A 27,741-nucleotide genomic window follows, 5' to 3' on the forward strand; every position below is an offset into this window, starting at 1 on the left:
CAATGCTCTGTGGCTGATGACTGGGATTGCAAGCAGGAGCAGATTTAAGGAGCAGGACAAGACACTTTTTTTGACTGATGACTGATATAAGGGCATGTACGTGATTGGTCTATCTGGCTTATATCATTATGATGGTCATAATGCTTCTTGACAGTGTCCATGAAGTGTATTTTCCACAAGTTATTTAAAATATGATGAAAAGAAAAACAGGACTATGATGAATCCATTACGACAACAACAAAGGATGTAAGAAACAAACATTCAAACGAAAGGAAACATCTTGACAGGACAAAAAAATATTTGAATAAATGTGGGTTTGACACTCTTATGTAGCCATGAAATAACACAATATATGTCACAATAGGTGTAAATATATGGGTTATAGACAGTGTTTTGACCATATTATGACAGATTATGACAAGTTATGTCGCTGTTATGACATATTATGACATGTTTATGACCTTGTCATAACATGTTAGGACACTGGAGGTCAAGTGTTACCCTGAGATCATTTTAAACACGTTGTTTTTCAAATCCAATTGGATGTATTAAAGCCGTAATTTCTTCCTACTCAGTAGGTCAAAGTGAATTAGGAGCCAAATTCCACATAATACCCTCACTGTTTTCGGTCCAAATATCAGATTTCTCTCTCTAGCGGAGATGAATTAATTATCGTAGCAAGCTAACACTTCCTTCTGCTGTCCAACAACAACAATACCTCCACATCCCAAGTCGTTCTAGCATGCCAGTCGGTCAGGTTTTGGGTAATTGAGGGAAACAACACATTTCTCTATGAGCCATTCACTGGGGCTGGGATGGGGAGGTTAATTTCTGCTACATCAGGGCCACCGCTTTATCCCTGCATCCCTGCAGAGAACACATGGCCTTGATGGGGACCTGGGAAACAATGGCTAGCGGTTAGCACCACGGTGTGCCTGCTAAGGTATGCAGAGGTTTCTGTATTTTATGGCAGGATTAGCAGCTAGTGACTGATTTAGCAGCTAGTGACGGATTAGCGGCCAAGTTTCAGGGCAAAAACCCAACTAAGTAAGGTGTGATGAAACGAGTCATCTCAATTTTACTGCAGGAAATCACGACTCATTAAAATGTGCGTACCTACTTCTTCCCCTCCCTCCCTCCCTCCCTCACTCCCTTCCTTCCCGCCCCTTCCTTTTCCTTCCCAACCCCTCTCTTCACATTCATTTTAGTCCTGCATTGGGCAAAAACACAACACATGAACTAGTCCTCTGCTGCTGCTATGGTGTTTCGACAAGGATATCCTTCGCAATGAGGAACCTTTGGAGAAAAGGGGCAGGTAGTACTACAGCAGGGTTTTTAAAACTTATTTAACCCGTTTTTCTTTTCTTGTTTCTCTCTTGTTCTGGGTTATAAACATTGTTTTTCTGAATAACTTACAAGATCCCTGGTTGTTTTTATTCATCTCCCCCTTCCCTGTTTTAAATATAGACAGCATTATCTTTGTCATGGTCTTTCTATTAGCATAATGAGGCTAGGCTATCCCCTAAGGGCCATGTGTATTTCTGTTTGTGTTTACCGGAAGCACTTCTCAATGAACATGACCGGCGTCATATACTTCATCTTCATCTCAAGGGGAAGAAAACAGACCTCACATTACATTAAATGAGATAGCATCCACAACCCACAGAGAAAACGTGTTCTTTTTTGTGTGTCTGTTTTGTTTGTATGTATGCTTAACCACAGGGGTGTTAGTAATAGGAGTTAATGTGTGTTCCTTTCCTTCTTCCTCTGCTGAGCTGCAGTACTTGCTAGCTCCTGATTTAGAGCCCTTCTTGGAGTGCAATGCGTGAGTGGGGACTGATACAACGAGGGACAGACAAATCTCTAGAGAAGAGGATTAGAGAATGCACTCTCCTGCTCCTCTCTCTCTCTCTCTCTCTCTCTCTCTCTCTCTCTCTCTCTCTCTCTCTCTCTCTCTCGTACTAGACCTAAAGACAAATGCCAATTTGTTTGCAAGCCTGATTCGAGGCTAATGCACTCTGGTAAGGATACAAGTGGGGACACTGTTTAATAGCCTTGAACAATATTTGCGAGAGTAGCTCGTGGAAAATGAACGGAGAATCAAAAAAGAAATGGAAGGCAATAATGCTAAGGCACAAAGTCTGACGCGTTTTCATATCTGGCAACCAGAGATGTGTTTACTAGCGGAAAACATTTCCTGCCTTTTGATTTCCATTCAGGGCTAATTAGCCCATGGTAATCGCAGAGGAGCAGTGATTAGGGAGAGGGATCATACTGGAGCACAGTAAAGGGTTGGCGGGTCTGAAAAGCCAATCGGACCACAACAAAGCTACTTGTAGCCGGACACTGTACTAATGGTGTAATAACACGACAATCTGTCTAATGATTCAGTATGTTTCTGATACCATATGTAAGCCAGGGCTGCCCAGCCCTGGTCCTGGAGAGTTTACCGTCCTGTAGGTTTTCGCTCCAACCCTATTCTAGCACACTAAAATCTAACTGATTCTTGTAACATTGTTCGTCTGTTGAATGAAGAGAGTCAGACCGAAATGCAGCGTGTAGGTTACTCATGACTTTAATGAAATATGTTGCGGTACATGAAATAACTGATAAATACGAAAAACAACAAACGAAATGTGAAACTAATTACAGCCTATCTGGTGACTACTACACAGAGACAGGTACAAACACCCACAAATGCAACGCGAAAGTCAGGCTGTCTAAATACGGTTCTCAATCAGAGACAACGACAAGCACCTGACTCTGAGAATCGCCCCAGGCAGCCAAGCCTAACTAGACACACCCCTAATCACCCGCAATCCCAAATAATACAAACCCCAATACGAATACAACATATAAACCCATGTCACACCCTGGCCTACCCAAACATATAACAAAAACACAAAATACAATGACCAAGGCGTGACAGAACCGGGTCCGGGTGGGCGTCTGTCCATGGTGGCGGTTCTGGCTCGGGACGTGGACCCTACACCATAAATGTCCTAGTTCCTCCCCTTCGCGTCCTGGGATAATCCACCTTCTCCGCCAACCATGGCCTAATAGTCCTCACCCTGATCCCCACATAACTGAGGGGCAGCTCGGGACCGAGGGGCAGCTCAGGACAGAGGGGCATCTCAGGACAGAGGGGCAGCTCGGGACAGAGGGGCAGCCCGGGACAGCGGGGCAGCTCGGGACAGAGGGGCATCTCGGGACAGAGGGGCAGCCCGGGACAGAGGGGCAGCTCGGGACAGAGGGGCAGCTCAGGACAGAGGGCATCTCAGGACAGAGGGGCAGCTCGGGACAGAGGGGCAGCCCAGAGACAGGTACAAACACCCACAAATGCAACTCGAAAGTCAGGCTGTCTAAATACGGTTCTCAATCAGAGACAACGACAAGCACCTGACTCTGAGAATCGCCCCAGGCAGCCAAGCCTAACTAGACACACCCCTAATCACCCGCAATCCCAAATAATACAAACCCCAATACGAATACAACATATAAACCCATGTCACACCCTGGCCTACCCAAACATATAACAAAAACACAAAATACAATGACCAAGGCATGACAATTCTAATAATTTGCTGATTGATAAATGAAACAGTTAAGTTAAAAACGAAACTGGGGTTGGGATTTAAGCAAAAACCTGGTATGTACAGGAGCTAATAAAATATGTCATGAGAAAAAACCACATATGGGATTTAGAAATATAAGAATATTGTGGATAGAAGTAGCTAAAATGCATGTTATTGGCACTAACCTCAAGCTAGCAATGGTAGTAGTGATAACCCACTGATTCTATGGCTTTGAAGGCTACCGCTATAGATGGGAGCGAGGAATCCATTTTACTTTGTACTCTTCAGGCTTTCATAAACAAAGACAGTACTCGCTTCATCCTACATCTGTGCTTCTTCAACATCTGTTCCTTGGTGACTGTACAATCACCACTGCTGCCGCAAATAAGAAACAAAACCGGATCCACTTCCCTTCTCCTGTGGGACTCCATATTGTATCCCCATCACGCTTAAACTGACAATCTGGATGCTTGAGGATTCCATCCCTCAAACAATCACTTTAGAACCCCCAAAGAAATTTGAAAAGAAAAGAGACAACCTATTTTCTCAGGACAATTACACACAGTTGCGATGCTTTTAGACTGTTCTGTTTGAAGTGCCGTGCACACACACACACACACACACACACACACACACACACACACACACACACACACACACACACACACACACACACACACACACACACACACACACACACACACACACACACACACACACACACACACACACACACACACACACACACACACACACACACACACACACACACACACACACACACACACACACACACACACACACACTGTTTGATACAAACAGCAATGTAGGTGTGACTGCTGCCGACTACAGGGTGATAGGTATGTTTGTGATTAGGGATAGATGTGTGTGTGTCATGCATGTGTGGGACATGCGTGTGTGTGTCTGTAATTTTCTGCTCTCCGTGTTTCCATGTCTATGTGTTTTGGATAGAGATGTGATGGTAGAGATGGGAGTTGCCGACGTCTCCGTCTGGGAATTGGGCGAGGACTTCGGAACAACGTCTGAATGTACAATTAGACAAGGGGATTGTGGATAGAGACATCACTCCCTAGTAAAGGTCCTAGGAAACAAGATTTACACCGATTACTCTTCCCGCCAGCGCTACGGCTCCACAGCCTCTATCCCCTACAGTCTGGAGCACAGCAGACAAATATAAAGGCCCGGAAGAAAAATAAGAAATAAGAATAAAACAACACACAAAGCTTAATGCTAAAGATGAAAACATCTACAGGATCGGTGGGTAACGTGAGCTAACGTAGGCTGTTGGAAGTAACAAGTACATTTCCCAGGACATAGACATATCTGATATTTTCAGAAAGCTTAATTTCTTAAATCTAACTGCACTGTCCAATTTACAGTAGCTATTAGTGAAATAATAACATGCTATTGATTGGGGAGAGTGCACAGTTATGAACTTTAAAATGTATTCATAAACCATTTAGGCACATTAGGGCAGTCTTGATACTACATTTTGAGCAGAAATGCAATGGTTCATTGGATCTGTCTAAAACTTACATCCATTTATTAATGTGGCCAGTGAATCAAGTCTGTATGTAAGGCAGCAGCCTCTCTGTGTTAGTAATGGCTGTTTAACAGTCTGATGGCCTTAACCTGTTGATCCTACCCTCTACTTTTTTGAACATTCTGTTAAAAATCGCGCAACATTTCAGCGCCCTGCTACTCATGCCAGGAATATAGTATATGCATATGATTAGTATGTGTGGATGGAAAACACTCAGACGTTTCTAAAACTGGTTAAATCACGGCTGTGACTATAACAGAACGTGCGTTTCATCGAAAAGCGCAGGAAAATCTGATCACTGAAAACTGGAAAATATATCAATGCGCCACTTGAATGAATTGTTGAATAGAAACCACATTACCTGGAGCCGAGGTTGCAATACCTACAGCTTCCACACGATGTCAACAATCTTGTCATTTGCCTAGGATTTGTTTCTTGGTCAAACGGACAAGAGACAGCCCATTTCTTCCGACCGGATATTTTGGTTGAGATTTACCCGGACATTATTTCAAGACGTACAGCTATAGAATATACATCGCCTCGTGATCAATTTGATCGATTATTAATGTTTACTAATACCTAAAGTTGCATTACAAAAGTATTTCGAAGTGTTTTGTGAAAGTTTATCGTCGACTTTTTTAATTTAAAAAAATTACGTTGCGTTATAAAACGCTGTTTTTTTCCTTGATCACACAGTCTTCATAGATCGATATCTAGGCTATATATGGACCGATTTAATAAAATAAAAGACCCAATAGTGATGTTTATGGGACATTTAGGAGTGCCAACAAAGAAGATGGTCAAAGGTAATGAATGTTTTATATTTTATTTCTGCATTTTGTGTAGCGCCGACTATGCTAATTATTTTGTTTCACGTCTCCTGCGGGTCTTTAGGGGTGTTGCATGCTATCAGATAATAGCTTCTCATGCTTTCGCGGAAAAGCATTTTAAAAAACTGACTTGTTGGCTGGATTCACAACGAGTGTAGCTTTAATTCAATACCCTGCATGTGTGTTTTAATGAACGTTTGAGTTTTAACGAGTGCTATTAGCATTTAGCGTAGCGCATTTGCATTTCCAGATGTCTAGATGGGACGCCTGCGTGTCGGGTGGAGGTAAGAGGTTTAAGATGTTATTCAGTCTCTCGGTCCCATCTTTCATGCACCTGTACTGACGTTGCCTTCTGGATGGTAACGGGGTGAACAGGCAGTGGCTCGGGTGGTTGTTGTCCTTGATGAACTTTTTAACCTTCCTGTGACATCGTGTGCTGTAGGTGTCCTGGAGGGAAAGTAGTTTGACCCCGGTGATGCGCCACCCTCTGGAGAGCCTTGCTGTTGAGGGCGGTGCAGTTGCCGTACCAGGCGGTGATACAGCCCAACAGGATGCTCTCAATTGTGCATCTGTAAAAGTTTGTGAAGGTTTTAGGTGTCAAGTCAAATTTCTTCAGCCTCCTGAGGTTGAAGAGGTGTTGTTGAGTCTTCTTCACCACACTGTTTATGTGGGTGGACCATTTCAGTTTGTCGGTGATGTGTACGCCGAGGGACATAAAACTTTCCACTTCTCCACTGTTGTCCCGTCGGCTGTTTCCTGAAGTCCACGATCATCTCCTTTGTTTGGTTGACATTGAGTGAGAGGTTGTTGTTTTCCTGACACCACACTCCTAGTGCCTTCAATTCCTCCCTGTAGGCTGTCTCGTTGTTGTTGGTAATCAAGCCCACTACTTTGTATCGTCTGCAAACTTGATGATTGAGTTGGAGGAGTGAATGGCCACGCAGTCATTGGTGAACAGGGAGTACAGGAGGGGGCTGAGCAAACACCACTGTGGGGCCCCAGTGTTGAGGATCAGCAAAGTGGAGATGTTGTTTCCTACCTTCACCACCTGGAGGTGGCCTGTCAGAAAGTCCAGGACCCAATTGCACAGGGCGGGGTTGAGACCCAGGGCCTCAAACTTAAAGATAAGCTTGGATGCTACTGTGGTGTTGAATGCTGAGCTGTAGTCAAAGAACAGAAGGGATAGGGCAGTGTACAGTGTGATGGCGATTACATCGCGGATGTGGACCTATGTGGACCTATTAGGGCGGTATGCAAACTGAAGTGGGTCTAGGGTGGCAGGTAAGGTCGAGGTGATATGATCCTTGACTAGTCTCTCAAAGCACTTCACGATGACAGACGTGAGTGCTACGGGGCGATAGTCATTTAGTTCATTTATCTTTGCCTTCTTGGGTACAGGAACAATGGTGTCCATCTTTAAGCATGTGGGGACAGCAGACTGGGATAGGGAGCGATTGAATATGTTCGTAAACAACCCAGAAAGCTGGTCTAAGCATGCTCTGAGGGATGCCGTCAGTGCCAGCAGCCTTGCGAGGGTTAACACGTTTAAATGTCTTTCTCACGTCGGCCACAGAGTAAGAGAGGGGGAGTCGCAGTCCTTGGTAGCAGGCCACTTCGGTGTCACTGTATTATCCTCAAAGCAAGCAAAGAAGGTCTTTCGTTTGTCTGGAAGCAAGACGTTGATGTCTGTGACATGGCTTTTTTTTTGTAGTCCGTAATTGCCTGTAGACCCTGCCCTGTTGCATTGTGAGTCCACTTTGTCTCTATACTTACATTTCACTTGTTTGATTGCCTTGCAGAGGGAATAACTAAACAGTTTATATTCGGCCATATTCCCAGTCATCTTTCATTGTTAAATGTGGTGGTTCACGCTTTCAGTTGTGCGAATGGCGCCATCTATCCACGATTTCTGGTTAGGGTGGGTTTTAATAGTCACAGTGGGTACCACATCTCCAATGTACTTATTTATAATCTCACTCAAGGTATCAGCGTATAAATCAATGTTATTCTCTGAGGCTGCCTGGAACATTTCCCAGTCCGCATGATTAAAACATTTTGAAGTGTGGATTCCAATTGGTCAGACCAGCGTTGAATGGTTTTTGTCATGGGTACATCGTGTTTGAGTATCTTGCCTATAGGACAGTAGGAGCAAAATGGAGTCATGGTCGGATTTGCCGAAGGGAGGGCAGGGGAGGCCTTGTATGCATAGCAGAAGTCAGAGTAGCAGTGGTCCAGTGTATTGCCCACATGCGTGCTACAATCAATGTGCTGATAGAATTCAGGTATCCTTGTTCTCAAATTTGCTTTGTTAAAATCCCCAGCTCCAATAAATGCAGTCTCAGGATATATGGTTTCCAGTTTAAATAGACCAGTGCTCCTTGAGGGCTGTCATGGTATCTGCTTGATATGGCTGTGACGATACCCGACAAGAATACTCTTGGGAGATAATATGGTCGGCATTTGATTGTAAGGAATTCTTGGTCAGGTCAGGTCAGAAAGGACTTGAGTTCCTGTATGTTGTTATGATTAGTCCATGAGTCGTTAATCATGAAGCATACACCCCCGCCCTTCTTCTTCCCAGAGAGATGTTTATTTCTGTCGGCGTGATGCACGAAGAAACCCGGTGGCTGTACCGACTCCGACAACATATCCCAAGAGAGTCATTTTTCTGTGAAATAGAGAATGTTATAGTCTCTGACTTCTCTCTGGAAGGTAATCCTTGCCCTATTTCCGTCTACCTTGTTGTCTAGAGACTGGACATTGGCGAGGAATATACTCAGAAGCGGTGGGTGGTGTGCACACCTTCGAAGTCTGAGCAGGAGGCCACTTCGTCTACCTCTACTGCGGCGACGTTGTTTTGGGTCGGCCTCTGGGATTAGATCCAATGTCCTGGGTGGTGGTCCGAACAAAGAATCCGCTTCGAGAAAGTTGTATTTCTGGTCGTAATGTTGGTAAATTGACGTCACTCTTATATCTAATAGTTCTTCCCGGCTGTATGTAATAACACGTACTATCTTCTGGGCTAACAATGTAAGAAATACTACATAAAAAAACGAAATACTGCATAGTTTCCTAAGGACTCGAACGGAGGCGACCATCTCTGTCGGCGCCATCTTGGTAATAGTAGATAATTTCAAACATTTTAGAATATGCAAATAAGACTGTTAGCAATGTAGGGTCTTTAGCGGGAGGCAAAGAGGCTTGTTGACACCTGCTTTGTTTGTGACGGCCATTTATATGCCCACACTGAATCTCAATAGTCTTCCTCTCCTCCTCGACTTCATGTGCACTGATCTGAAAGGACAGGAGAGGTGAAAACCATGTTGCTTACAGCCTTCCTGTGTTGTCAGGTCAGTGCAGCTGAAGGCGATGAGACAGAGTCATCTATTTTAGACTATCGAGATACTGTCCCCAGTTTGAGGCTGTGAGTAATCTCTTGTCTTCTGACCCTCATCTTGTTTTTCCTCCCCGGTTGTCTTCTGTCTGAAGTCTGCCTCTTGACTGACAGCTGTCAATCTGTCATAGATAGTCACCAATCATGCATAGTCTTTTTGACAAACTCCATCCAAATGACAGAGATACAGTATATCCTTTTGTCACATTAGTAGATCATTGCGGCAGATATGCAGCAAAAGGAAGAATATAACAATGGGGATGAGAGTATTTCATCCACATGTCTGATCACATACTTTGAGATTCATATGCATGCAAATCAGGCTGCTTGCTATAGAAAGCATGTGCCTCCTGATTCTTCCCTCTTATCAACTACATCCAGGGATATGTGTGCTCACTACCCTCCCCAATCTACCTAGCACTGCACCAATCCTCTAAAACCACCCCACTCCGTGATTAACACAGCCTATTGCACCAGTAACCCATGTAGACAAAGGTACTGGCAGAGAGAGAAGGAAGTTGGATTTTTGATCATCTGACTTCGCATATCCACCGGTACCCCTGAGTGGGACCCTCTGCTTCATAAGCCCCCCTCCTCTCCCAAACTCAAGGTTATCACAGAGACAAGAAAAAGAGGCTTCTCCCTCCGAAAAGTGACTGTGATAATCATCAACATATCTCTGATGACAGTCAAGTGTACCGGAGATATTTTGCTTTTCACCGTCGGACCACCAGAAGAATTACAAATAGAGACACGTCTGAAAGGTATCACTCGAACACTTTAGATCCCAATGTGAAACAAAAAATTAAAAAGATCAAGAATGAAATGTATTAAATGTATTCACAAGAAGTACAGCAGAAGCAGTAGGCGGTAAGCCTATGAAACAACTAGCCTATAGATTGCGAAATCAACAAGCAGATAATACCATCTATAAGATAAGCAACCCCCAAACCAAAACAATTCAACATATAATGGAAGAGATACAACAGAGCTTTGACAATGACTTACAAAATGGGATGGTAGCCTCTGAATTTACCACAGAGTAATAAAATACAGCTACTACTAGACTAAAAGAAACCAAATCCCTGGGTGCAGATGGTTTCATCTCTGAATGGTATACATCATTTAGAGAGCAGATTATCTCAAGTTTACTTGCAGCCTGTAACTGGGAATTTCAGAAGGGTGACATCCCCTCCTCATGGATAGAGGCCCTAATTTCAGTTACACTGAAGGAAGGGAAACATAGACCACATTATGGAAAACACAGGCCAATCTCGGTCCTACATTTGGATTACAAACTACACTGAACAAGAATATAAATGCAACAAGTTGGTCCCATGATTCATGACCTGAAATAAAATATTTCAGAAATGTTCCATATGCAAAAGAAGCTCATTTCTCTCACATTTTGTGCAGAAATGTGTTTACATCCCTGTTGTATATTTCTACTTTGACAAGATAATCCATCCACCTGACAGTTGTGGCATATCAAGAAGCTGATTAAACAGCATGATCATTACACAGGTGCACCCTGTGCTGGGGACAATAAAAGCCACTCTAAAATGTGCAGTTTTATCACACAACAGAATGCCACTGATGTCAAGGAGTGCGCAATTGGCATGCTGACTGCAGGAATGTCTGCCAGAGCTGTTGCCAGAGAATTGAATGATAATTTCTCTACCATCAGCCGCTTCCAACGTCGTTATAGAGAATTGGCAGTAAGTCCAACCAGCCTCACAACCGCAGACCACGTGTATGGCGTGATGTGGGCGAGCGGTTTGTTGATGTCAACGTTGTGAACAAGTGTTCCATGGTGGTGGTGGGGTTATGGTATAGGCATTCATGAGCTACCGACAACAAACACAATTGCATTTTATTGATGGGAAATTGAATGCAAGAGTGATATTGTGACGCGATCCCGAGGCCCATTGGCGTGCCATTCATCTGCCGCCATCACATTATGTTTCAGCCAATATCCAGCAACTAGCAAGGAGTAAGACAACATTCCACAGGCCATATTCAACAGCCGGATCAACTCTATTCGAAGGCGATGTGTCGCGCTGCATGAGGCAAATGGTCACACCAGATACTGACTGGTTTTCTGATCCACTCCCCTACCTTTTTTAAAGGTATCTGGGACCAACATATGCATACAGTGTCTTTGGAATGTATACTGACTCCTTGACTTTTCCCACATTTTGTTACATTACTGCCTTATTCTCAGCAATCCACACACATTACCTCATAATGACAAAGAAAATGTATTTAAAAAAGAGAGAAAAACATTGTATCCATACAGTTGAAGTCGAAAGATTACATACACCTTAGCCAAACACATTGAAATTCAATTTTTCAAATTTCTGATATTTAATCCTAGTAAAGATTCCCTTTCTTAGGTCAGTCAGATCAACATTTTATTTTAAGAATGTGAAATATCAGAATAATAGTAGAGAGAATGATTTATTTCAGCTTTTATTTCTATTATCACATTCCCAGTGGGTCAGAAGTTTACATACACTCAATTAGTATTTGGTAGCATTGCATTTAAATTGTTAAAATGTTTCGGGTAGCATTCCCCAAGCTTCCCACAATAAGTTGGGTGGATTTGGGCCCATTCCTCCTGACAGAGCTGGTGTAACTGAGTCAGGTTTTTTAGCCTCCTTGCTCACACATGCTTTTTCAGTTCTTTGTGATAGCCACTCCAATACCTTGACTTTGTTGCCCAACTTTGGAAGTATGCTTGGGGTCATATCCATTTGGAAGACCCATTTGCGACCAAGCTTTAACTTCCTGACTGATGTCTTGAGATGTTGCTTCAATATATCCATATTATTTTCCTACCTCATGACGCTATCTATTTGTGAAGTGCACCAGTCCCTCCTGTATCAAAGCACCCCAACAGAATAATGCTGCCATCCCCGTGATTCATGGTTGGGATGGTGTTCTTCGGTTTGCAAAGCCTCCCCTTTTATCTCCAAGCATAATAATGGTCATTATGGCCAAAAAGTTATATTTTTGTTTCATCAGACCGGAGGACATTTCTCCACAACGTACGATCTTTGTCCCCATGTGCATTTGCAAACCGTTGTCTGGGTTTTTTATGGAGGTTTTAGAGCAGTGGCTTTTGCCTTGCTGAGCAGCCTTTCAGTTTATATCAATACAAAACAAATTTTACTGTGGATATAGATACTTTTGTACCTGTTTCCTACAGCATCCTCACAAAGTCCTTTTGTGTTGATTTGCACTTTTCGCACCAAAGTACGTTCATCTCTAAGAGACAGATCGCGTCTCCTTCCTGAGCGGTATGACGGCTGCGTGGCCCCATGGTGTTTATACTTGCGTACTATTGTTTGTACAGAGGAACGTGGTACCTTCAGGCATTTGGAAATTGCTCACAAGGATGAACCAGACTTGTGGAGGTCTAAAATGTGTTTTCTGAGGTCTTGGCTGATTTCTTTTGATTTCACAGGTACACCTCCAATTACTCAAATGATGTTAATTAGCCTATCAGAAGCCTCTAAAGCCATGACATAGTTTTCTGGAATTTTCCAAGATGTTTAAAGGCACAGTAAACTTAGTGTATGTAAACTTCTGACCCACTGGAATTGTGATACAGTGAATTATAAGTGAAATAATCTGTCTGTAAACAATTGTTGGAGAAATGACTTGTGTCTTGTCCAAAGTAGATGTCCTAACCAACTTGCCAAAACTATAGTTTGTTAACTAGGAGTTTGTGGAGTGGTTGAAAAATTAGTTTTAATGACTCCGACCTAAGTGTATGTAAACTTCTGATTTCTACTGTAAGCATCAGACCCTTTGTTTTGAGACTCAAAATTGAGCTCAGATGCATCCTGTTTCCAGTGATCATCCTTGAGATGTTTCTACAACTTAATTGGAGTCCATCTGTGGTAAATTCAATTGATTGGACAGGATTTTGGAAAGGCACACACCTGTCTATTTAAGGTCCCACAGTTGACAGTGCATTTCAAAGCAAAAACCAGGGCATGAGGTCGATGGAATTGTCTGTAGAGCTCCGTGACAGGATTGTGTCGAGGCAAAGATCTGGGGAAGGGTACCAAAAAATGTATACAGCATTGAAGGTCCCAAAGAACACAGTGGCCTCCATCATTCTTAAATGGAAGTTGTCTGGAAATGCCAATACTCTTCCTAATGATGGCTGCCCGTACAAACTGAGCAATCAGGGGAGAAGGGTCTTGGTCAGGGAGGTGACCAAGAACACGATGGTCACTCTGACATAACTCTAGAGTTCATCTGTGGAGATGGGAGAACCTTCCAGAAGGACAACCATCTCTGCAGCACTCCACCAATCATGCCTTGTGGTAGAGTGGGCAGATGGAAGCCATTTGGAGTTTTCCAATAGGCACCTAAAGACTCTCAGACCATAAGAAACAAGATTATATGGTGTGATGAAACCAAGATTGAACTCTTTGGCCTGAATGCCAAGCGTCACGTCTGGAGGAAACCTGGCACCATCCCTAAGGTGAAGCATGGTGGCGGCAGCATCATGCTGTGGGGAGACCAGTTCAGCGGCAGGGACTGGGAGACTACTCTGGATCGAGGCAAAGATGAACAGAACAAAGTACAGTGAGATTTTTGATGAAAACCTGTTCCAGACCGCTCAGGACCTCAGACTGAGGCGAAGGTTCACCTTCCAACAGGACAATGACCCTAAGCATACAGCCAATACCTTCTATTCTGTCAGATGGGCCTCTCTCTATAAGGTCTTATATAGATTTAAATTCCATGAGGACATTATTAAAGCGTTTCAGGCATTATAATGTATGATAGACCATTAGCAAGAATTAAAATCAAAGGTGACCTCTCAAACCATTTACATTAGAATGGGGTGGTAGACAGGGATGTCCTATGTCTCCCCTCCTCTTTGCCCTATTTATAGAACACCTGAATCAATGAATTAGACAAAATAATCACATCAAAGAGATTGATATGATGTGTTGATTTTGTCTGGGACAACCTAACAATCATTCCCAGAACTGATTGAAATGGGACAAGTTCATCTGTAGATACATATGGCAAGGGAAAAAGCCTAGAATCAGATATAAAACCTTGCAAGTATCAACAGGGAATTGAGGAATGGTTATCCCGTGTCTAAGAGAATACTACTATGCAGCACAGATAAGGCTACTGGTGTTCTGGTGCAACTCAGTCTACAGCAAGATGGAAGGAATGTGAAACTACAAGGGGAGTCCCAATACAGGCTATGATAGCAGATAGGAAGTTGGTAGATAACCTCATAGACAAAGAGACTCCTTGGGTACATTTACATTTGAAGATTTAGTATGAAGTATAATTTGAAAGAATCAGATAAAATACTAAGATGGTGTGCTATGATACCTATTTTTCTCCCAATAAAATAGATCATCGGTTTAACCTGTTAAGACTCTAGGGGCAGTATTTCATTTTTGGATAAAAAGACATGCCCGTTTTAAGCGCAATATTTTGTCACGAAAAGATGCTCGACTATGCTTGGAATTGATAGTTTTGGAAAGAAGACACTCTGACGTTTCCAGAACTGTAAAGATTTTCACTGTGAGTGCCATAGAACAGAATCTACAGGCAAAACCAAGATGTTTGAGTGACCAGGAAATCAACAGGATTTCTGGAGGCACGTTTTCCATGATCTCCTTATATGGCTGTGAATGCGACAGGAATGAACGGACACTTCCTATCGTTTCCCCCAGGTGTCTGCAGCATTGTGACGTATTTGTAGGCATATCATTGGAAGATTGACCATAAGAGCCTACAATTACCAAGTGTCCCGCACGGTGTCTGCGTGGAAATTGGTGCGCAAAAGTCAGGTACCAGTATTTTTCCATCCGAATCAGAGAAGAATGCACGCTTCCAGGGAAGGGATTTCAATGAAGAGATATATGACAAAACACCTTGAGGATTGATTCAAACAACGTTTTCCATGTTTCAGTCGATATTATGGAGTTAATTCGGAAAAAAGTTTGACGTTTAGGTGACTGAATTTTCGGTTAGTTTCGGTAGCCAAATGCATAGTAACAAAACGGAACGTTGTGTCCTACACAAGCATCTTTCAGGAAAAACTGGACATCTGCTATGTAACTGAGAGTCTCCTCATTGAAACATCTGAAGTTCTTCAAAGGTAAATTATTTTATTTGATCCCTTTGCTGGTTTTTGTGAATGTTGCGTGCTAAATGCTAACGCTAAATGCTAAGCTAGCTATCACCACTCTTACACAAATTATTGATTTTCTCTGGTTCTAAAGCATATTTTGAAAATCTGAGACGACAGGATTGTTAAGAAAAGGATAAGCTTGAGGATAGGCATATTTATTTCATTTAATTTGCAATTTTCAGAAATCGCTAATTTTGCGTTATGGCGTTATGGTAATGAGCTTGAGGTTGTAGTCACGATCCCGGATCCGGGATGGGGCGGACTAAGAGGTTGGGCAACAAGAGACATCTCAGCCTACTGTACTTTTGTACACAAGGGGGTGTTCCAATGCTTCCAAGTACTAAGAGAGAGCCAATGTGTCATGTTTTGTCATTAATTATCATGTCTTGTCCCTGTGCTTCCCCTTCTATTCGTTTCCCTCTGCTGGTCTTATTAGGTTCTTTCCCTCTTTCTATCCCTCTCTCTCCCCCCTCCCTCTCTCACTCTCTCGCTCTCTCTTCTCTCTATCGTTCCGTTCCTGCTCCCAGCTGTTCCTATTCCCCCTAATCAATCATTTAGTCTTCCCACACCTGTTCCCGATCCTTTTCCCTGATTAGAGTCCCTATTTCTCTCCTTGTTTTCCGTACCTGCCCTGTCGGATCCTTGTCTATATTCACCGTGCTGTGTCTATGTTTTGCCCTGTCGTGTCGTGTTTCCCTCAGATGCTGCGTGGTGAGCAGGTGTCTGAGTCTGCTAGGTTCAAGTGCCTTCCCGAGGCAACCTGCAGTTCTTGATCAAGTCTCCAGTCTGTTCTCGTCTTTACGAGTAGTATTATGCCTTTTGTTTTGTTAAGTATCTTACTGGATTAAAGACTCTGTTTTCGCCAAGTCGCTTTTGGGTCCTCATTCACCTGCATAACAGAAGGATCCGACCAAGGAATGGACCCAGCGACTACAGAGGCTCGTAACACTGCCGTCAAGATCCAAGGAGCCATGCTCGGCAGACACGAGCAGGAATTGTCTGCTGCTCGCCATGCCGTGGAGAACCTGGCCGCTCAGGTTTCCGACCTCTCTGGACAGTTCCAGAGTCTTCGTCTCGTGCCACCTGTTACTTCCTGGCCTGCCGAGCCTCCGGAACCTAGGGTTAATAACCCACCTTGCTACTCCGGGCAGCCCACGGAGTGCCGCTCCTTTCTCACCCAGTGTGATATTGTGTTCTCTCTCCAACCCAACACATACTCTAGCGAGAGAGCTCGGGTTGCTTACGTCATTTCACACCTTACTGGCCGGGCCCGAGAGTGGGGCACAGCTATCTGGGAGGCAAGGGCTGATTGTTCTAACAATTACCAGAACTTTAAAGAGGAGATGATTCGGGTTTTTGACCGTTCAGTTTTTGGTGGGAGGCTTCTAGGGCCCTGGCTTCCCTATGCCAAGGTGATCGATCCATAACGGATTACTCTATAGAGTTTCGTACTCTTGCTGCCTCTAGTGACTGGAACGAGCCGGCGCTGCTCGCTCGTTTTCTGGAGGGACTCCACACAGTGGTCAAAGATGAGATTCTCTCTCGGGAGGTTCCTTCCAGTGTGGACTCTTTGATTGCTCTCGCCATCCGCATAGAACGACGGGTAGATCTTCGTCACCAAGCTCGTGGAAGAGAGCTCGCGTCAACGGTGTTTCCCTGCTCCGCATCGCAACCATCTCCCTCCTCTGGCTCAGAGACTGAGCCCATGCAGCTGGGAGGTATTCGCATCTCGACCAAGGAGAGGAACGGAGGATCACCAACCGCCTGTGCCTCTATTGCGGATTTGATGGACATTTTGTCAATTCATGTCCAGTAAAAGGCCAGAGCTCATCAGTAAGCGGAGGGCTACTGGTGAGCGCTACTACTCAGGTCTCTTCATCTAGATCCTGTACTACTATGTCGGTCCATCTACGCTGGACCGGTTCGGGTGCTACATGCAGTGCCTTGATTGACTCTGGGGCTGAGGGTTGTTTCATGGACGAAGCAGGAAACATGACATTCCTTTCAGACAGTTAGACAAGCCTACGCCCATGTTTGCCTTAGATGGTAGTCATCTTCCCAGTATCAGATTTGAGACACTACCTTTAACTCTCACAGTATCTGGTAACCACAGTGAGACTATTTCTTTTTTGATTTTTCGTTCACCTTTTACACCTGTTGTTTTGGGTCATCCTGGCTAGTATGTCATAATCCTTCTATTAATTGGTCTTGTAATTCTATCCTATCCTGGAACGTATCTTGTCATGTGAAGTGTTTAATGTCTGCCATCCCTCCCATTTCTTCTGTCCCCACTTCTCAGGAGGAACCTGGCGATTTGACAGGAGTGCCGGAGGAATATCATGATCTGCGCACGGTCTTCAGTCGGTCCCGAGCCAACTCCCTTCCTCCTCACCGGTCGTATGATTGTAGTATTGATCTCCTTCCGGGGACCACTCCTCCTCGGGGTAGACTATACTCTCTGTCGGCTCCCGAACGTAAGGCTCTCGAGGATTATTTATCTGTGTCTCTTGACGCCGGTACCATAGTGCCTTCTTCCTCTCCGGCCGGGGCGGGGTTCTTTTTGTTAAGAAGAAGGACGGTACTCTGCGCCCCTGCGTGGATTATCGAGGGCTGAATGACATAACGGTTAAGAATCGTTATCCGCTTCCCCTTATGTCATCAGCCTTCGAGATTCTGCAGGGAGCCAAGTTGGACCTTCGTAACGCTTACCATCTCGTGCGCATCAGAGAGGGGGACGAGTGGAAAACGGCGTTTAACACTCCGTTAGGGCATTTTGAGTACCGGGTTCTGCCGTTTGGTCTCGCCAATGCGCCAGCTGTTTTTCAGGCATTAGTTAATGATGTTCTGAGAGACATGCTGAACATCTTTGTTTTTGTCTATCTTGACGATATCCTGATTTTTTCACCGTCACTCGAGATTCATGTTCAGCACGTTCGACGTGTTCTACAGCGCCTTTTAGAGAATTGTCTCTACGTAAAGGCTGAGAAGTGCTCTTTTCATGTCTCCTCCGTTACTTTTCTCGGTTCCGTTATTTCCGCTGAAGGCATTCAGATGGATTCCGCTAAGGTCCAAGCTGTCAGTGATTGGCCCGTTCCAAGGTCACGTGTCGAGTTGCAGCGCTTTTAGGTTTCGCTAATTTCTATCGGCGTTTCATTCGTAATTTCGGTCAAGTTGCTGCCCCTCTCACAGCTCTTACTTCTGTCAAGACGTGTTTTAAGTGGTCCGGTTCCGCCCAGGGAGCTTTTGATCTTCTAAAAGAACGTTTTACGTCCGCTCCTATCCTCGTTACTCCTGACGTCACTAGACAATTCATTGTCGAGGTTGACGCTTCAGAGGTAGGCGTGGGAGCCATTCTTTCCCAGCGCTTCCAGTCTGACGATAAGGTTCATCCTTGCGCTTATTTTTCTCATCGCCTGTCGCCATCTGAGCGCAACTATGATGTGGGTAACCGTGAACTGCTCGCCATCCGCTTAGCCCTAGGCGAATGGCGACAGTGGTTGGAGGGGCGACCGTTCCTTTTGTCGTTTGGACAGACCATAAGAACCTTGAGTACATCCGTTCTGCCAAACGACTTAATGCCCGTCAAACTCGTTGGGCGTTGTTTTTGCTCGTTTCGAGTTTGTGATTTCTTACCGTCCGGGTAGCAAAAACACCAAGCCTGATGCCTTATCCCGTCTGTTTAGTTCTTCTGTGGCTTCTGGGATTCTTCCTTATGGGCGTGTTGTCGGGTTAACAGTCTGGGGAATTGAAAGACAGGTTAAGCAAGCACTCACGCACACTATCGCCGCGCGCTTGTCCTAGTAACCTCCTTTTCGTTCCTGTTTCCACTCGTCTGGCTGTTCTTCAGTGGGCTCACTCTGCCAAGTTAGCTGGTCATCCCGGTGTTCGAGGCACTCTTGCGTCTATTCGCCAGCGCTTTTGGTGGCCGACTCAGGAGCGTGACACGCGCCGTTTCGTGGCTGCTTGTTCGGACTGCGCGCAGACTAAGTCGGGTAACTCTCCTCCTGCCGGTCGTCTCAGACCGCTCCCCATTCCTTCTCGACCATGGTCTCACATCGCCCTAGACTTCATTACCGGTCTGCCTTTGTCTGCGGGGAAGACTGTGATTCTTACGGTTGTCGATAGGTTCTCTAAGGCGGCACATTTCATTCCCCTCGCTAAACTTCCTTCCGCTAAGGAGACGGCACAAATCATCATCGAGAATGTGTTCAGAATTCATGGCCTCCCGTTAGACGCCGTTTCAGACAGAGGTCCGCAATTCACGTCACAGTTTTGGAGGGAGTTCTGTCGTTTGATTGGTGCGTCCGTCAGTCTCTCTTCCGGGTTTCATCCCCAGTCTAACGGTCAAGCAGAGAGGGCCAATCAGACGATTGGTCGATTACGCAGCCTTTCTTTCAGAAACCCTGCGTCTTGGGCAGAACAGCTCCCCTGGGCAGAATACGCTCACAACTCGCTTCCTTCGTCTGCTACCGGGTTATCTCCGTTTCAGAGTAGTCTGGGTTACCAGCCTCCTCTGTTCTCATCCCAGCTTGCCGAGTCCAGCGTTCCCTCCGCTCAAGCGTTTGTCCAACGTTGTGAGCGCACCTGGAGGAGGGTGAGGTCTGCACTTTGCCGTTACAGGGCACAGACTGTGAGAGCCGCCAATAAACGCAGGATTAAGAGTCCAAGGTATTGTTGCGGCCAGAGTGTGGCTTTCCACTCGCAACCTTCCTCTTACGACAGCTTCTCGTAAGTTGACTCCGCGGTTCATTGGTCCGTTCCGTGTCTCCCAGGTCGTCAATCCTGTCGCTGTGCGACTGCTTCTTCCGCGACATCTTCGTCGCGTCCATCCTGTCTTCCATGTCTCCTGTGTCAAGCCCTTTCTTCGCACCCCCGTTCGTCTTCCCTCCCCCCCTCCCGTCATTGTCGAGAGCGCACCTATTTACAAGGTATGTAAGATCATGGACATGCGTTCTCGGGGACGGGGTCACCAATACTTAGTGGATTGGGAGGGTTACGGTCCTGAGGAGAGGAGTTGGGTTCCGTCTCGGGACGTGCTGGACCGTTCGCTATTGATGATTTCCTCCGTTGCCGCCAGGGTTCCTCCTCGAGTGCGCCAGGAGGCGCTCGGTGAGTGGGGGGTACTGTCATGTTTTGTCATTAATTATCATGTCTTGTCCCTGTGCTTCCCCTTCTATTCGTTTCCCTCTGCTGGTCTTATTAGGTTCTTTCCCTCTTTCTATCCCTCTCTCTCCCCCTCCCTCTCTCACTCTCTCGCTCTCTCTTCTCTCTATCGTTCCGTTCCTGCTCCCAGCTGTTCCTATTCCCCTAATCAATCATTTAGTCTTCCCACACCTGTTCCCGATCCTTTTCCCTGATTAGAGTCCCTATTTCTCTCCTTGTTTTCCGTACCTGCCCTGTCGGATCCTTGTCTATATTCACCGTGCTGTGTCTATGTTTTGCCCTGTCGTGTCGTGTTTCCCTCAGATGCTGCGTGGTGAGCAGGTACTGAGTCTGCTAGTTTCAAGTGCCTTCCCGAGGCAACCTGCAGTTCTTGATCAAGTCTCCAGTCTGTTCTCGTCTTTACGAGTAGTATTATGCCTTTTGTTTTGTTAAGTATCTTACTGGATTAAAGACTCTGTTTTCGCCAAGTCGCTTTTGGGTCCTCATTCACCTGCATAACACAATGATTAAAAGGTCAAGATTTCTATAGATATCTCCAAATTCGCCATCGGACTATAGAACAGGGCATGCAGCAAAAGTATCTCTAGACTATTCAATGGCTTCATAATGACCAAATCTCAAAATACACTATACATAAAGAAGAAATGGGAAAGGGTGGGGGAACATGGTAATTTCTGTGGAGGAGTGGGAAACCTTATGCCAATCACAATGGAAATTAACAAGCTCATTGACTTGGAGGGAATTTGGATGGAAAATATTATGTGATTCTTAACCACTCATTTGCAGAAAAGACATCAGGGTAATGGAACGGGATGTTGGAGATTATGTGGATCTAATGAGGCAAACCATTACCACATATTTTGAAGCTTGTAGGCAGGATGTGCATAAATACATGGAATCCATATTTAAGGTTGATGGCCCATGCAGAGGTGAGGTCATTACATTTGATCTAAGGGATGCGTTAGACAAACATTTGATTGGGTTACTCCTACTAGCAAGTACCAAAGCCCTGACAAAAGAATTGCTACAATTGGAGGTGCCCGGAGGCAGAGGAGTGGATAGATGTAATACTTGAGATCTATGTGATGGAGAGGCTTGACCTCTTCTCTGACTGCAGATTTGGTCAAAATAGTTTGACTATATAACACCATTCAGATCTGATTTTGTTTAATGGTCAAAGTGGAAAAATAATGTACTGTAATAACATCAACCATGTTCAACCATTAATAATTCGAGTAGAAAATCAATTGGGAAATGCAGAATTATTGAGACCTTTAATATTTATGACACACTCAACTCCTGCACGTTTTACATTTTTGTTTTATGCATTTCAACTTCTATTGTGCTCTTTTTCTTTGTACTCAATGTGAAAATGTCATGTGTGTCTGAACCTTGTTTTTCAAATAAAAACAGAACTTTTCAAAACAAAAAAAGAGAGACGTATCTAGAGGGAGGAGGAGGAATGCGTGGGGTTTGTTTTGTGTCGATACTGTCGTTGTTTTCCCTCTTCGATCTCTTTGGAGACGCATGAGTTTCAGTTCATCTTCGGAGGGGCAGATTGGCTGGGGAAAGGATCAAATATCAAGGTGAAGAGGGTGGGTTGGCACGGTGGGTTGGCACGGTGGGCTGGCGCGGTGGGCTGGCACGGGCTGGCTGCCACTGCTAGACTTTTTCTTCCTGTCCACATGTTTGGCAGGCAGATTTGCTCTTGGCACTGGGAGCAGGTTTCGCTACTCTGCCTAACCTGAACGCAGCCCCCAAGCCTCCTGAGCTGGCATACTTTTGAAAGCTGAACAAATAGAACAAGTATGAATAACTAACCGTGCGCACGTGTGGACGTGTGTACACTCTTACGCATAAACGAAGGGAGCACACGGGTACACACACACCAGGATTTTACTGTACCATGAGATAGTCCACAGCTTTTCAGCACCTTCTGAGTCTTTTCTTCTCATCGCTGCATGACAGTAAATGAAAGACATGTCACTGAGTGACATCTACGAGTCATATCCATGTTAAAGTTCCGGATGAGTGAGTGTGAAGACAGCTCAGTCTTGACATTACTCTATTGGGATCTATCTTTCATAAGACACAGATGGTTGTTTCTGTGAGCATTCTCTGCTAACATGGTTGAATATTTCAGACTGTATGCCAAAGGAACACCACTTTAAACAAAGAGTAACCCACTGAAAGCTGGAGAGAACTAAAGACAGAAGGCCTAAATGAGGGGGTATTGAGGCTATGCATGTGCTCAATATTGACAATAGTGACTTGATTAAAGAGATTTTCTGGTACTTTTGTATACTTTATAGCCAGTAATGTAGTTCTGAATGTAGCACTTATGGTGCCCAGAAATTGCATACTGTGTCACATATACCTTTTTATATATTTGATTTTAGTCATTTAGCAGATGCTCTTAGCCAGAGCGACTTAATAAGTGTATCGACGACGTCTTCCCCACAGTGACCATTCGTACATATCCCAACCAGAAGCCATGGATTATAGGCAACAACCGCAGCTAAAAGCTAGAGCTACGGGCATTACTCCAGAAGCTTATAAGGAATCCTGCTACGACCACCGACGAGCCATCAAAAAGTCAAAACATCAATACAGGACTAAGATCGAATCCTACTACAGGGCTGGCAAACTATCACAGATAACAAAGGGAACCCCAGCCGCGAGCTGCCCAGTGACGAGAGCCTACCAGATGAGCTAAATTCCTTCTATAATTGCTTCAGGGCGAGCACCACTGAACCATGCATGAGAGCACCAGCTGTTCCAGATGAATGTGTGATATCGTTTTCTGTGGCCGATGTGAGTTACACCTTTAAACATTTTGACATTCACAAGGTCACGGGGCCAGATGGATTACCAGGATGTGTACTCAGATCAGGCGCTGACCAAGTAATCAGTCTAAATGACTATCTCCCTGTAGCCATGAAATGCTTTGAAAGGCTGGTCTTGACTCACATCAACACCATCATACTAGACACCCTGGACCCACTCCAATTCACATACCGCCCCAACATATCCACAGATGACGCAATCTCCATTGCACTCCACGCTGCCCTCTCACACCTGGACAAGCAAGAGGAATACATACATGAGAATGCTGTTCATTGACTATAGCTCCAGGGCTATATCTCAGCATTCAGTACCATAGTGCCCTACAAACTCATCATTAAGCTCAGGATCCTGGGACTGAACACCTCCCTCTGTAACTGGATCTGCCCCCAGGTGGTTAAGGTAAGCAACAACACATCTGCCATGCTGACCCTCAACAAGGGGGCCCCTCAGGTGTGTGCTTTGTCCCCTCCTGTACTCCCGGTTCACCATTGAGTACGTGGCTGTGTACGACTCCAACACCATCATTAAGTTTGCTGACGACACGACGGGGGTTGGCCTCATCACTGACGATGATGAGACAGCTTATAGGGAGGAGGTCAGTGACCTGGCAGTGTGGTGCCAGGACAACAATCTCTCCCTCAACTACAGCAAGACAAAGGAGTTGATCTTGGGCCGAGCACGTCCCCATCCACATTGACGGGCTGTAGTGGAGCGGGTCGAGAGCTTCAAGTTCCTCTGTGTCCACATCACTAAGGAATTATCATGGTCCACACACATCAACACAGTCATAAAAGCTTTCTACAGCTTCACCATTGAGAGTATCTTGGCAACTGCTTGGCATCCAACTGGCAGGGTAGCCTAGTGGTTAGAGTGTTGGACTAGTAACCGAAAGGTTGCAAGTTCAAATCCCTGAGCTGACAAGGTACAAATATGTCGTTCTGCCCCTGAACAGGCAGTTAACCCACTGTTCCTAGGCCATCATTGAAAATAAGAATTTGTTCTTAACTGACTTGCCTAGTAAAATAACGGTAAAATAAAAATATATATATATTTTTAAAGAGGGTAATGCGTACGTCCCAGTATGTCAGTGGGGTCATGCTCCCTTCCCGGACTTCTGTACCAGGCAGTGTCAGAGGAGGCTCCAGCCACTCAAGTCATAGACTGTTCCCTCTGCTACCGCAAGACACGCGGTACCGATGCACCAAGTCCGGAACCAACAAGACCCTGAACAGATTCTACCCTCAAGCTATAAGACTGCTAAATAGTTAGTCTAGGTAGCTATTGGTTAGCTATTTAACTATCTGCATTGACCCTTTTTGACTCATCACATACGCTGCTGCTGGTGTTTATTATCTATCCTGTTGCGTAGTCACTTTATCTACCTCAATTACCTTGTACCCCTGCACATCGACTCGGTACTGGTACCTTGTGTATATTTGCCAAATTATCATTACTCATTGTGTATTTATTCCTAGTGTTATGCTTTTTCTATGAGTTCTCTTTTTTCTCTGCATCGTTGGGAAGGGCCCGTAAGTAAGCACCTCACTGTTAGTCTACACCTGCTGTTTATGAAGCACGTGACAAATAACATTTGATTTAATTTTGATTAGATGTTAGGCTTCCAAAAAAATAGATATATATATATACTTTTTTTTTTTTTTTTTTTTAAATGTAACCTTTATTAAATTTGGTGCATTTGCTTATGATACCCTTGGTGAATAAACGTTTGAAAGTCACAGAGAGCAGTTTGGTCTCGAGTTCTATTAAGAGGAACATGATTCAAAATAGAGTCCAGAAAGTATCATCCCAACAAGGAGCGATTGGGGTTAAGTGTCTTGCTCAAGGGTACAGATATTTTTCACCTAGTCCTCTCTGGAATTCGAACCAGCAACGTTTCAGTTACTGGCCCACCGCTCTTAACCAGCAGGCTACCTGTATAGCTGTAGATACAGTATCAGGTCACCAGGTCATTGCTCTCACTCTGCTCTGTGTGTATCTTGCCAGCTTTCACTCAAATGGCAAGGGGCTGAAGCTCATTTGCATGAACTCTAATTGCTAGGAGGCTGAACATTTTGGGAAAATGGCACTGCAAAGTTTCCAGAAAACAAGTCGCTTTCAATCTAGGGATTTCGTGGCTAATTGACAGTAATTCTGGTCATACATTATTAATGTATGAAGTACACATGGAAACATCCAGCCCAAAGCAGGAGGTTTAAAAAATATTCATCAGTCAAGAACGTTTCTGAAACATTTTTTTCAGAGCCATCCCTATATGGCCTGTAAAACCTTCCCAAAAAGTCTACAGAGATTGAGCCACATTGTTCAACTCAAAATGCACTCGCACACAAATTTGCTTTCTTCAGCTACATAAAGGGGAAATCTGCAGTTAAAACAATAAGGTTGTCGACCCGCCTCAGTTTTGGTAAACAGCTGAAGAATGGGGCAGGAGAAATGGAACCACTCTCAAATTCATATCAAGCCATGATATCAACATTTGAGTTTTAACCATGTTTTGAGGCGTTACAGTGCTTGTTTACAATCAGAATGTTTTCAAACAGTGGAGTAAAACAAGCTTATATGTTGAGCTCTGAAGGGGGAACAACAGTTGTATTCTCCAATATTCAATAGATATATAAAGCATTAATTCCAAAGTAAAAAAAATTGGGTGTAGCAAACACATATTGCTGCTATTAGTATTTAAATATAGTATTATATATTTTATGTAGGTGTTGTTGCAGTACTAAAAGTGACTCCAATAACCATAGTAGTGGAAAGGTCAATGAGCCACGGAGGACCCATCAGCTACAGTAGTAGCCTACAGAAAAGGGGATACGGAACAGTGCCCCCTACCTTTGAGGTCCAGGTTGCGGGCTCCATTGGAGTGCTGGGTGACGGTGCGGGAGTCGATCTTGAGCGTGTGCACGTTGTTGGCGTCCCGGGAGACCACCACGTTGTGCCACTGGTTGTCGTTGAGCGGCTTGTCCGAGTTGCCCTTCATCAGCGACGGGCCGTTGCCGAGGTCAAAGACATAATGGACGTAGCTGTAAGCACAGATTGTAAGTGACTTTTAGGAAATAACTGTAGATGTGCGCGGGTGTTTATATATGAGACAGAGAGGGAATGGAAGGGACAAGGGGGTAAAGGTGCTTCGAATTATATCACTATCACCTCATCGGTCACAGTCAGTTTGACCAAACCAACATCAGAATGTCACTCACAGAGCATAGTTCTTTGAAAGAGGTATAAACCAGACAAAGACAGGTCTAGCCTAGCAAGTTGAATATTTGGGTGTTTGGCTCTTTTGAAAAAGAGCCCATTTCTTCAGTCAAAGACGACGCCATAAGGATACAGTACTTTCAGTATAGTTAAGGCTGTTCAATGGATGAAGCCAGAGTCCAAGGCGGCAGGGTGAGTCGGTCTCACTCCAACCTTTGTTATATTTAAACAGCAGGATTTTCACTCAGCCCCTGGTGCCTATCTTGGACTTCTTATAAAGGCGATGGGGGAAGAAAAAGAAAAGGCTGCTCTCTCTCTCGCTCTCTCTTTGGTCGAAGGAGAGGGTGGTGTAGGGCTGAAGTGCGCCGAACCTCCAGCTGTGCAATGGCAAGCTTGCAGAGCGGAAAATTGCCCGACCTCACATAATGTACAGCCGCTCAGAAATTATATTCTTTGTGTATTTTTAAGTTTTGAAATGTACAGAAAAAAATATGTCCCCCTCAGAAAATCTGAATAGAACTTTTCCTGTCCAGTTGCCAGAGGCAGACAAGATGGCATGTTTCGTTCATGCACAAAATGATTTCCTTTCGTATCATCTGTTGGTGACTAGTTTGCCAGAGCAATGTACAGTATATGGAATGTGTTTATTCCTGCTCTGCTTTGTCTTTGTGCTGAAAGGTGATAAAACACACTGTTCAGATCGGTGCTATTTCAGGTGTCCTATTATTCAAGTCTGCATTCAGAGTTTTAACAACTAAGCTCGTTTTTTTCAGACCAAATAAATAGATTTTGTTCAACCTTAACGTATGGATTGTATGTACAGCTGGGAAGGCATCTGATATTTACAAATTAGAAAGTGAAATATTTCCTCCAACTGCTGTTTCTTCCCGATAATAATAGCCTGTTCTGGGCATTCAACAGAGCCATGAACCAAAATGAATAGTATTGCTCATTGAGAAATAGAGTGA

At 44.5% G+C, this 27,741-nt stretch overlaps 1 protein-coding gene across 9 annotated transcripts in view; it reads right to left on the reverse strand.

The window, feature by feature from the left end:
• LOC124008799 (neurexin-2-like) overlaps positions 1-27,741 on the reverse strand; it is a 1,096,959-nt gene that overhangs the window by 499,501 nt on the left and 569,717 nt on the right. For all 9 annotated transcript variants that reach the window (XM_046320364.1, XM_046320362.1, XM_046320358.1 and 6 more), the window contains one exon: positions 26,408-26,598. In XM_046320364.1, coding sequence (XP_046176320.1) covers positions 26,408-26,598 — 191 coding nt within the window. The remainder of the gene's footprint in view (positions 1-26,407; positions 26,599-27,741) is intronic.

Source organism: Oncorhynchus gorbuscha, linkage group LG21 (genome assembly GCF_021184085.1).
Source record: "Oncorhynchus gorbuscha isolate QuinsamMale2020 ecotype Even-year linkage group LG21, OgorEven_v1.0, whole genome shotgun sequence".
NCBI classification, from domain to species: domain Eukaryota; kingdom Metazoa; phylum Chordata; class Actinopteri; order Salmoniformes; family Salmonidae; genus Oncorhynchus; species Oncorhynchus gorbuscha.